General features: G+C 37.8%; 1 protein-coding gene across 2 annotated transcripts; it reads left to right on the forward strand.

Annotated features, from left to right (window-relative positions):
- Positions 1-433: 433 nt before the first annotated feature.
- LOC120281411 lies at positions 434-2,921 on the forward strand. 2 transcript variants are annotated; one of them, XM_039288255.1, is made up of 4 exons: positions 434-862; positions 963-1,172; positions 1,351-1,917; positions 2,531-2,921. In XM_039288255.1, exons 1-4 carry the CDS (start codon positions 460-462, stop codon positions 2,869-2,871), a joined length of 1,521 nt encoding a protein of 506 aa, XP_039144189.1. In that variant the 5' UTR covers positions 434-459; the 3' UTR covers positions 2,872-2,921. The 2 variants fall into 2 exon arrangements, with proteins under 2 accessions (XP_039144189.1, XP_039144190.1); XM_039288256.1 differs by having other exon boundaries at positions 1,047-1,172.
- The last annotated feature ends 10,151 nt before the right edge of the window (positions 2,922-13,072 follow it).

Here is a 13,072-nt window from a genome sequence, read left to right on the forward strand (position 1 = left end):
TTAACAGATATATTAAGACTAATTAAAAAAAGCCCTAAACAAATTTAATTGTGAAAAAGCAACATAAGAACAATATTTGTTAATTTAAATACTTTTTAACAAAACTTAAAACAAAGTGACATATCAAAGTTAACAAAAAAGAAAAAAAGAAATATAACACACTTCTCTTATTAATAACAGATGTTTAGTAAGCTTCATGTTTTTAAAAAATAAACTATTAAATATATTTATTTAAATAATAAATATTAAAAATATTAAAAAAAAAAGAAAAAAAAAACCTTCCAGAACAACTCTTCAAGTCGGTGACCAATAAAAATACCTAAAAAACTATAAGATATCTCAAAAAGATAAAGAAAAAAAACAAGAAAAACTAAGAATTAATACGAATATAAATATTCATCTAGTCAAAACTTCTTAATTTTTACATTTAAAAGCATTATTAGTACTCCAACTCCTTCAATGCACCTCCCCCTAACAAAGTGGTCCAAGTGGCAGCAATTCCGGAGATACAGAGAGACAGAGAAGCACAAAAGAGAAGGAACAGAACGTATAACAAACAACCAAGAGAAGCATGATGTTCATGGTGGTTGTACTAGCAATATTAGCATGGGAGGAGGAAGCATCAAAACTCCACTCCTTTTCCAATCCAAGCTCTTGTGCCTTTCTCTGTTGTATTTCCTCACAACCACTATCTTCTCTGTATACATCTCCTCCCACTCTTCATGTCTCTTCACCTCCCTTCCCACCTCCCAATCTCACCTTCCCAACACCCTTCTCTTCTCTTACCCTCCTTCTTATGGGGAACACAAGTATGCTATTCCTTCTCTTCATCCTTCTTGTTCTTCTCCTCTTCTTTTCCCTGGTACGTATTCATCATCTCTTCTTTTTTTTTCTCATTGATTTCTTTTTTTCTTTTCTTTTCATCATATTCATTATTTTCTTTGTTGTTTGTTAATTATTAGAATATAGAGTTGCTGTGAGGGATATTCATGATGTGTTCAAGAACTTCTCCTTGTCATCGTCTTCATCTTTGAGTTATTTGACAGGGAGCAGAGATAGTTTTGCCGGCAACTTTTCCACTGAGAAGAGGAGATCTTTCTTTAGCTTTGAGGATGATCCCTTGGTTCAAGTCCCTTGTGGTTTTCTCAAAGAATTCCCTGTCAAACAATCCGGTTGATCTCTCTCTCTCTCTCTCTCTCTCTCTCTCTCTCTCTTTCTCTCTTTCTCTCTTTTGCTTCCAAAGTTAAGCAAAGTTGTTGCTTGATATATTAATTATGTTAGATATAATTATGTCTTTTAACATAGGTGAGCATCTTCTTTTGAAAGTAACATAGTTGGATATTCTCTTAGATAAATTGGAGATGGAGAATTGCCATGGTGTGGTTGTGGCATCAGTAATATTTGGAGATTTCGACAAAATACGGCAACCGAAAGGGTTGGGAATGCATAGCTTGCAAGCTGTTTGTTTCTTCATGTTTGTGGATGATTCCACAGTTAGAGGTCTTCAGATCCACAAAATTCTCACTGAAAAGGATGAGAAAAATTACAAGGTTGGAGTTTGGAGAATTGTGAGGCTTCCTAAGAAGAGCATGCCATATGAGAATGATGCCATGAATGGAGTCATTGTTAAACATCTCATCCACAGACTCTTTCCGAATTCTAAGTTCAGTGTTTGGATTGATGCCAAATTACAACTTTCAGTGGACCCATTGCTGTTAATTCACTCTCTCCTCATCTCCAAAGATGTGGATATGGCTTTGTCTAAACATCCTTTCAATGTGCACACCGTGCAGGAGGCCATGGCCACTGCAAGGTGGAACAAGTGGCGAGATGTTGAGTCTTTGAGGCTTCAGATGAAGACTTATTGTAAAAATGGTTTGCAACCTTGGAGTCCTAGCAAACTTCCACACACAACAGGTGCTTAATTCTCTCTCAATTTTTATTTTTATTCTTTTTTGGACAGATGTATCGTGATTAATTAGTAAATGTAAGGTGAAAAGTAAGTTCCAAAGGTACTTTGGATCTCTGAATTATAATTAATTAAAAGAGGAGTTTAACAAGATTTAATTCATTTTAACCTTTTTTATGAAGAAATTTAATATCTCGAGTTTTATTTTTGTTATTGACTCTAAAAATTTCTCTTTAATAATTAAAATAAATGTAGTGACTTAGTATAATTGTGCCAATAGCATTCTTAGCTTATTGGCACCCCTTTGTGCATGTGCAAAGCCAAAGAGGTAGAATCTTCTCCACTGCCGCATGGTGAGAGGTGTGGCATATTTAGAAAACTCGTACATGTTCCTCAGTGATTTGTATATATTTATTAAAAAAACCTAGTATAATTACTAATTAACATAATTTGGGTGAATCCATTTTTTTTTTATTATTGCTCTTTTCAGTATGGTAATCTCCAGTGCTATGTTAGGAATGGCATGAATGCTTGCTCCAAAATATGGAGAAACACAATCCTGTGTAGGAATTGAAAATGCATTTATATCTTAAAAATAACTAGCTTATGTACCACATGCAGATGTTCCTGATACTGCATTGATCATAAGACGGCATGGATTAGCTAGCAATTTGTTCTCTTGCCTTCTCTTCAACGAACTCGAAGCATTCAACCCGAGGGATCAACTCGCATTCGCATATGTCCGAGATCTTATGAGGCCAAAGATCAAAATAAACATGTTTGAAGTTGAGGTGTTTGAACACATAGCATTGGAGTACAGGCACAATCTTAAGCGTGAGGGTTTGAATTCAAAAGAGTCAGCTGAGAATGATCAGCAGATAAGAATGGCATACTCTGGGGACATCGATGTAAGTGGTTGTAAAAGGTATCTCTTGAAAATGTGGGGTGAGTCTAGTGACTGATGGTTTAGATATATAGAAACATAGATGGAAAACATATATATTGTTTGTAATTTTGCATGCTTGCATGATTATATATACATTGATTACAAAGGGGAGGAGAGTGTTTATTTTTTGAAGAACTTCTCAAAACTGAGAAGCTGGAATTTATTAAATAAAAGAGAAAAACGAATACAGAACTAAAAAAATGAAGAAGACAGATCAAACTAGACAACGAAGTAAAACAAAAAAGACAAAAACTAGCAGCAGACTTAGAAGGAAAAACCGAGTTCAAGAAAGGATCTCATAATCCAGTATGGAAGCTCCCTGCCCACAAGATAAAGGTTAAGATATTGGTGACGAAATCCAAGGCCTGCCAAAGATATGGCCGGTCTCATCCAAGAGGAGGGAATAACGTGAATTCTGGGATGTGAGCTTATGTCCATAAGGAAATTCAAATTAGACAGCTGCGGGCGATATCGCCAGGCAAGGGGGTGATTAATCTCACGAATAAAGTTCAGATCAGTATGATGACAACTGAATATGTGCTTGACTGGGATTTGGAGTTGAAGTGTAGTCTGCAGTAGCCAATATAGCATCGGAGGAATTATCATCCAAAGGTTGAGACATGCTCCCTGCAAGATTAGTTTTGTAAATAGCATTAGATATAAAAAAACCAATGGCTCTAACCTGTGTCTCTAGGCTGGATAAGGCATGGGTGAATATGAAGGAACCGTCAGCACTAGAAAAGTTGCATAGTATGATCTTCCTGCCATAAGGCTCCAAATTGCTGCAGGAAAAATCTTGAACATGTGCAGATGTTCTGCTAGCAATGATAGAGAGATTGGGTCTTATGTTCTTGAATATAGCATTACATTGGGCAATCCAAATGAACCAAGCTCCTGCAGAGATGAAAGCCAGGGATCTAATAGAGTGTTTATACTGGATGGCCCAAGATCCGTTGGAAAAACCTGCAGACAATGATATAGAGATGTTTTCTCTGCAATAGAGAATGTACCAAAAATGCTGAACTCTGTTGCAATTCCAAAACATATGATCAATTGTCTCCCTATGGAGACCACAAAAAACACAAGGGTTGTCTGGTCCCATATTAATGCTGTGAAGGAATGCACTGGTGGATATTCTACCATTTAAGCATAACCAGATTAAATGTTTTATGCGAGGCGCAACAGGTATATACCAAATAATATGCCAACCAATCCAACTATCAGAAGAAGATCTTTGTTGGTTGAGCTGATGATAAACAGCAGCCGGAATTTTTGAACAATTAGATTTAGGATACCAGACCCATTGATTGACACCAGATGTATCAATAACTATCGAATTAAAAGTATTATTATCAAACAAGTAACCAAAAACGTTAGTAAAGCAGCTGGGATCCCAATGATTATCTTGAACCATATCAGAAATATTGATTTGATCAATCTCTAGATCCATATTAAGGAAGGTTGGTTTAAGAGCAACAGGAACATCAAACACCCAAGGGTCCCAGACGAAAGATGTAGAATCTGGATTAACAGTGTGTATTTTGCAATAATGTTTTATGTGATTGGCAGAATGACAGAGTCCACGGAAAAACCAGGAGCATTTAGCGGGAATGCTACCATTCCAAAAGTTAAATTTCCCATATTTATTAATTAAAATTTCCACCCAAATCTCACTGTCACAATTCAGAAATTTGGAAAATATGTTTGGCCATTAGAGAGTGCTCCACCAGATTGAGATCCCTGATACCCAAGCCCCCCTCAGATTTATCTTCAATTAAAGAGTTCCAACCAACATTGTGGATGCCCTTTTCATTGCCGTGTCTACTCGAGAAGAACTTCCTAACGATTTTAGAAATCTCAGAAATGATGGTGTCAGGCAAGGGATAAACAGATAGGGTATAGATAGGAATCAAAAGAAGAGTTGAGTTGATCATTATATTTTTCGCTGCTAGAGTAAGATGAAAGTTGGCCCATTTTCCAGCAGTTTGCCTAACTTTATCGATTAAGGGTCGAAAAGATTGAACAACAATCCTCTTAGGTGAAATAAGAATTCCCAAGTACTTAAAAGGAAAAGATGCTTTACTAAGATTCAAGATTGAGCAAATTCTTTGAGACACATGTTGGTTGAACCAAGAAGGGAAGAAGATTTGAGATTTAGCGCAATTAGGCCTTTTTTCAGTAAGATCAAAGTAAATTGAAAGGCAATGTTGCAGATTCCTGGCCACTCGACGAGAAGCGTGAGTGACTAAGATCAAATTATCTGCGTACATAAGGTGATTGAAATTATGCTAAAGAACAAGATTAAAACCAGGAATTAAATTGTTTGTCAAACTAAAGTTGAGCATGTTGGTAAGAGTTTGAGAAACAAGGATGAATAAGTATGAGGAGATAGGATCCCCCTGTCTAATCCCCCTAGAAGAAGAAAACCAGGGAGTGGGAGTGCCATTGATCAGAAGGGAAAATGAACTAGCATTAAGGTAATTTGAAATCCAAGAAATCCAAATTAGGGGAAAGTTCATTCTAGATAGCACGACAAGAATTGCACTCCATTTCAGTGTATCGTAAGCTTTCTCGATATCTAGTTTAATAATCATCCTAGGGGGACTTGTGGTATCAGTTTCAATAGAGTGGGCAACTTCTTGCACAGTAATAATATTGTCAAAAGGACAACAACCAGCAACAAATCCCACTTGCTCTTTACCAATAAGATTAGGAATGATATTCTGAAGACGTTTGGTAAGAATTTTGGTGACTATTTTGAAACAGATGTTGCAAAGGGATATGGGGCGAAAATCCGAAACCAATTTAGGTTTATCTTTTTTAGGAATTAGAGCAATATAAGTTTTAGCCCAAGATTTTGGCATGAAAGCATATTTAAAAAAATAATGAATGGCAGTAAAAAGTTGATTACCAATATCAGGTCAAAATTTTTTATAAAATTCAACGTTGAAACCATCTGGACCATGGGACTTACCTGAAGGGAGATCGAGGAGAGCAGAGTAAACTTCCTCCATAGTAATCTTCCTAATGAGGTACTCACAATCCATAGTAGTAAGAGAAGGCAAATCCGAAGGAAGAGCTTCGACAAAGTTAATGTTGGAATTAGGGGGAGCTTTCCAGAGTTGTTGATAATAATCGAGAAAGGCCCTTTCAACATCCTCTGGATTGCAATACATATTGCCATTTAAGTCTTTAATCTGAGGAATAAAATTGGTATGTGAGCGAGTGCGAGCAATAGCATGTAAAAATTTTGTATTTTTGTCACCATCTTTAACCCATAATAAACGGGCCTGTTGAGCCCATTTGATGCTGCACTGTCGCTGCAAGGCAGAAAGTTTAGCATAATGTTCCATTAGCACATGATGAGAGTCGTTATCTACGTCGGAACACTCAAAGTTTTGAATCAAATTCTCAGTATGTATGATAGCGGATTCCACATCATCAACCCCATTAAGACTCCAAGATTTAAGTCTGTTATGAGTACGGAGGAGCAGATGACTAAAAGCATGCATTGGGTTGCCGTGGGGGATGAAATTGAAAGCTTCGCGAACAGCCTCATAGCAACCCAAAAACTCAAACCAAAAGTTTTCAAATTTAAACAGTCTTTTGGAACGTCTAAAAAATAAATTAGCCGTTAAAAAAAGAGGGGAATGATCAGAGAAGGAGCGCGGTAAATGTTTGAGGGTGTAGGATTTAAACATGTCGTACCATTCAATATTCACCAGACAACGATCAAGTCTTGACCATCGACGGGCAGGGCCAATCTGATTGTTGCACCAGGTGAAAGGGGGACTGATAAATTTTAAATCCATCAAATTGTTATTATTAATGAAATAAAAAAGTAACGTGATTTGCGAAGATAATAAGAAAAGTTTCCCACCTATGCTCATTTCTGGAGAGAACCGTATTAAAATCTCCCAAGATAAGCCATGGTATACCAAGGGGGGTGATTTTACAAAGCTTGTTCCAAAGGAAAAGTTGGCTATGCCAACGAAGCGAGTTATAAATCACAGAAATAAGAATGGTTTTCGACAACGCAGAAGAAACAACAATACGAAGGGCATGACGAGAAAAAGCCAGAGGAGTAACTTGCCCAATGACAGTGTTCCAAAGAACAATAATACCTCCCGAATAACCATCAGCCAGGATGGCAGCCCAACCCCATTGACTAGGAACCTTTTTGCAGAAGCGATCAACACGCTCCAAGTTAGCCTGAGTCTCGATGAGGCAAACAACTTGAGGTTTGAATTTCTTAATAAACCGAAAAACCCTAGCTGAGGTATCCCGCGCAGAGATGCCCCTGCAATTCCAACATATTATTTTAGCGTAATTCATGAAAGAACTTGGAAAATAGGGACAGAAACTTCCTATCCAGGAGAGAGAGATGAACGAGGGTCACATTTAAGGATGGGAGCATCCTGCTTCCAACCTTCCCTTCTTCGGGGAGACTTCTGCTAAGTTATGCTTTTCCTGATAAGTGTTTCTCTACGGGTTTCTTCTTGATATTGATTCAAAGTCATGGAATCATCCGGTCCCTCGTCGTCAGACATTTCTACTTCGTCATCATCCAAAGGGTCGTCCTCTTCACTACTATCCTCCTCCATGTCTCCATGGTCTCCCGGGTCAAGAGCCGAGGCCACTCTATCAACAATAGAGATATGAGAGTGATTCAGAGAGTCAGGATGTTGGAGGTTGAGTGTAGGTAGAGAGGAGTGAAGGATGGGAAGGGGGGGAGGGGGGTCTAGTTGAGGTGTGGGTCTTTCCAATGTCTCGATTCTGATGTGAAGGGTTAGGCTGATTGATGAGGCTTGTCAGTGAGGTGGCAAGGAAGGTTGTGTCACCATTAATGGAGGTGTCATGAAACGGGGGGCTGCCATCGAAATGCGTGGGTGCAGTCTCAAAAGTCTCAACGGTTAGGATAAAAGTCTGTAGAATAGAAGCTTGATGAGTGGGGTTGTCAGAGCTAGGAACACTGTGCTCAGCGTGAGGAACGAAGAACCACCCCCTGCCGTTGCCTCTATGCCCGCCATGTAAGCATTGGGAGACGGTATCTCGGGACTCCGTAAACGGCTCGTTCTTCTCGGCTGCAGTCCTCGCGGTCACGTGAGTGTTACGAGAGACCCCTCCACGACCACGAGCACGGCCACGCCGGCGAGAAACAACAAGCCATGGTCCAAAATCCATTTTCGGTAAACCATGTTCCATTTTCGAAGGGCCAGAATTAATCAATTCGGGTATAGGAGGTTCAGAAATGTCCATGCATTGTTCCGTACCCGACGAGACCTGGTTATTCCCCTCCACCGGCGTTCGCGCTACATGAACGGGCGAAAGATTTTCACCGGCTCTATCAGAAGGAGACTTAGTGCATGAATTACTCCCATGTCCGATGAGACCGCAAGTATAACAGAATGTAGGCAACCTCTTATACATGATGACAACGAAGACCCGGTGTATATCGTCACCTATCCAGAATCCCCTGCAAAGAGGTTTAGACAGATCAATCTCTATCCAAACCCGTGCATAGTTAGATCTTACCAGTGTGGAAGTAAGCTCGTCTATTTTAATGAGGTTGCTGAAGTTGCTAGCAATGGTCTCCAGAGTTTCACCATCCCAGCATTCAACTGGGAGGTTATGAAACTGGACCCATATAGCAGCTGTGTTGAGTTGCGCGAATGAAGGCTCATATAAGGTTTCCATGGCGATAGTTGCAGTATCATTCCATTGACCGACCAAGGCCATTCAAGGAGAAGACGCTTCATTACTTTCTCAGAGGAACAACGAATTAGCAGGAAGCCGTTTGGCAGGTCTGAAATGAAAACTTCACCGATTCCTGACCATTTGTCTAGGAGGGTAGTCTTGACTTGCTCAAAGGTTGGAGCCTTACCAAACAGCTTGCCATACAAGGCATATTGAAATTTCATACGACCACGGTTTATGGCTTCATTATCCAGTCGAATAAAGTTGGTCGTAGTAGCCTTAAGCTTATTCAGTAATTGAACATTGTGTAGCGGTGACTTCTCCAAAGATTGGGTGAGCGAAGAGGCGATCTGGGACCAGGATCGACCCTGAGGAACGGAAGTATGAGGCTGGCTCCCGCTTGCCATGGCAAGGGGAGTTAGTCGCACGAAGCACAGAACAAGCTCTCAGAGGGGACGAGGAGAGAGAGTCAGTCGCGAGGAGAGTGTTTATTGGTTTAGTACTCCAATTTGCCTTCTCTGAATGTGTAGTCTTCTAATTAAACATTATTTATTTATTTATTTGGTTAGAAAGGTGGCAGCTATTTTACCCAATGTTTTGAGACTCGACTCCGCCGTGACCTGGGAAGGCATTGGGTTATGGGTCAATGGTCAAACTAGAGTTGAACTGGGATTAACCCTTTCATGAATATATTATTTATTTTTATAATTTTAATTATATATAAATATATAAGATGTTATAAATGATTAACAATTGGACAAATAATAATACAAAAGTTCAACAAACAAATATTATTTCTTTTTGATTTATAAATAATAATTTAATATCTTAAATAAAATACAATAAACATGCCATAATAATCTACCCAACATTAAGAAATGAAAAATAAATTTTATACATAACCCTCGACAAGATTGGGTAGACAGTTTTAGTCAAGTACTCATCCAGGACAATTCCTTATGCCGGGTTTTATATGACCCGACTCGATGACATGGCCGGGTTTGGTAAAATTGGCTAGGTCAAACCAGGTTTCAAAACATTGGTTTTACCCTTCATTCAATTTTTAACTTTATGAAAGAGGAATGATTTGTGTGGATTGTTTTTCTTTGTTTTTATTTTTCAAGAAGCTTCCAAGTTTGTTGTTGTCATGCCCGGGACCCTGTCTATAGAGCCCGGTACTTCGACAATTGACCGCATACCCATAATCCCGAGACCAAGTGAGCATGCAAAACCTCAGAGCCTATCTCAATATAGCAGATACATCTAACAAAAGTACAAATTTTAAAGTAGAAATACTTCAGAGTCTGGTACAATAAAATTCAAACTAACAAGATTACGAAAACAACATTTATTCAATACTAGTGTTTAGGCCTACTAGAAGAGTAGAATATTATTGAAAGAAACTAGGTAGCTCTTCGCTCAACGACCCTTGCTAAACAATCCGCCAAATAGCCCTACGGATGATCTGAAAAATGGTAAAAACACATTTATGAACTCAAAATCTCAATAAGTAACCACTAAAAATATTGTGATCATGACAATTCTCAAAAACTTAGAATTTTAACTTCAAATGTTATATCATAGCACAAAACTTGTCAAAGTACAATTCAAACTAAATAATTCTGCAAAAATACAATCTTTGTCAGTTAATCTAGAAATGTCTCCCAATTCACTATTGCCGAAACAAAATATCAGAGATAATTTATTTAAACTTGGTGACCCGAGTCAGAGGTTTAGAATTCATTTGTTTACCCTTGGTGACCCCAGTCAGATTGTTAGAGGCCGTTATTCTCGACCGACGGAATGGTGAGAAACTATAGTTTTTTAACAGAGTTATATGTCGACACAGTCAGTGTTTAACCCCGAGTGACAGAGTCATACATAGTTAATTGGAGACTATAATTGTTATGGCAAAATACTTCATGTCCGCAAAACAATAACTAACAAAGTCCAGACTAAGCAAATACGGAATAAAATGGGAAATAAAAATCCTACCAATTGTATGATCTCATTTTTATAATATCAAAAGAATCAATTATTTAAACTTGAACTAATAATTTAAAAAAATATATTAAATAACTGAATAATCTAGATAATTAAAAAAAATAATTAATCTGAATTTTAGATAATTAATAGATAATTTGGAAAATAGTGATAATTAGAGTAATAATTGACTAATTAATAGAAATTTAATTATCAACAATGAATATATAAAATAATTAAATTAACAAATTTAACTGGTGTCAAAAAGATATATGTATATATATATACATAATATAAGTTTATATGTGGTTACATACCTGGAAAAATCCCCGAGCTATAGAATTCACTCGGACACTAAAATCAAAATTCGAGCAAAGGCCCTAAAACATGAACATTACACCTTGACATAGATTCTAAAGCTCAATTACGTACAATAACCATTGGTTAACAATCATCAAGGCTTTAAGGCAATAAATATGCAAGCCCATAGCCATTTACTATGACCAAGGTCACCGCTGCAAACACACTATGAGCTAGTAGTTGCTATCAATTTAAACAACTATTCAAAAAGGGATATATAGTGAACCAAACTCTCACATTAACAGGCATAATAGAAAAAAAAACCCATCAATTATATATATATATATATTAATAAATAATACATAGAACTTCAAAACTAACCGCCTTATGCAGTTAAAGCAATCCAATGATTATCCTTAATTAAACAGTATATGAAATTCACTTTAAAACACATACAATTCAACACAGATTTATAACTAGAGAGAAATTCAGTAGCTGATCCAAACATCTAATTCACCAAGGTTCTTCCGTCATAGAGCACTTAAACTTATACGTCACTATTTTGGATGTCAAATAATCATTAGAAAATAGCAGGATTAACATCAAACGTAATTAGGATAGAGATTTAACCAAGCATCTAAATGGGATGCTATCACCATCATTCCCTATCAATTGCAACGACGAGCGAAACAATTAACCAAGCAAATATCTAAATCTCTACACAGAAACAAGTTAACCCATCAATCATTAGCATCAGACATCAGTAGTTCAAGTTTCAAGAGAGAACAATGAGACAACTTGGCCATTGATCCATGGAAGAGAGTGCTCACCTGAATAGTAATAGTGAAACAAAAACCATGATGATGAGACCCTTCTCTCGTCCTCACCGCCGGTACCACATGTAACCAAGGAGAGAAAGATGAGGCTAGGTTCCATATTTTATTTAAAAAAATAATAGGGTTGGGTGATCACCTCTTATGGGTTTCGAAGTCTTATCACAATGAGATATGGCAGTTGATGAAAATATGATATAAAGATAAGTGAATTAACCCATGTGTTTTAAAAAAAAATTAACATTTAAAATTTAACGGTGAGGATTAAAACTGGGTGGGGTTCACAAAATCACCCCCCACCTAAAGAGGAGTTTAGTCCTCTAAAATATCACTTGATCGTCAGAAAAGGCATGTGTATTTCTCTCGCACCTCCGATTCCTAAGCTGTTTCATTCTCTGAGTAATTACTCTATTAAACTTTGACATAAGGAGTGATCAGCCTTCTTGATGCCTGCTCCTTGAAATCCACCACATTAATTGGTCGCTCTCTATACATATATCATGTCGCTATTAAGCTCAAAGTTGGAGAATTGTATTACATGGTCAGGATTCGAAAAGAAATTTTTCATTATAGAAACACGGAACACATTGTGCACTCAAGAAAGTACTGACCGAGTGTAATTAGATATGGCACATCACTAATGCACTCCGAGATCTCAAATGGACCGACAAGCTGAGGGCTTTACTTCCCTTTAACACCAAAACAGATAATTCCTTTAATGCTACTCTCAAGAACACATGATCACCCACTTGAAACTCCAAGCTTCTTCTCATATTATCTGCATAACTTTTCTACCTGCTCTGAGCTGCTCACTGGTGATCTTTAATTAGGCAAACTTTCTCCACTATCTGCCACACAATCTCTAGCCCTAATAATCTCTCCTCTCCCACATCATCCCAACAAATAGGTAATCTGCATCTCCTACCATACAATGCCTCATAAGGAGCCATCTTAATACACGCCTGATAGCTGTTATTATAAGAAAGCTCTATCAGAGGTAATAACTGATCCCAAGAACCCCAAAATCAAGCATACAAGCTTGAAGCATATCCTCCAAAATTTGAATTATCCTCTCAGACTGCCCATTAGTTTGTGAATGAAAAGTTGTGTTGAATATTAATTTGGTTCCCGAGGCATAGTGCAGACTCCTTGAGAAATGCTCCACGAATCGAGTATACAGCTCAACTAGCCTCTCTAATGACATGCTAGTCCTTACAGCTAAAATCCCTTGCTGGTGCGAGGAAACCTAGACACGAAGTCCATACCAATATTCTCTCATTTCCACTCATGAATGAGAATAGGATGGAGAAGTCCCGCTGGCCTCTAATGCTCCACCTTGACCTGCTGATAGGTCAAACACTATGACAAAAATTGTGTAGCATCTCACTTCATGTTATTCTACCT

This window comes from Dioscorea cayenensis, chromosome 17 (assembly GCF_009730915.1).
Source record: "Dioscorea cayenensis subsp. rotundata cultivar TDr96_F1 chromosome 17, TDr96_F1_v2_PseudoChromosome.rev07_lg8_w22 25.fasta, whole genome shotgun sequence".
Classification (NCBI taxonomy): domain Eukaryota; kingdom Viridiplantae; phylum Streptophyta; class Magnoliopsida; order Dioscoreales; family Dioscoreaceae; genus Dioscorea; species Dioscorea cayenensis.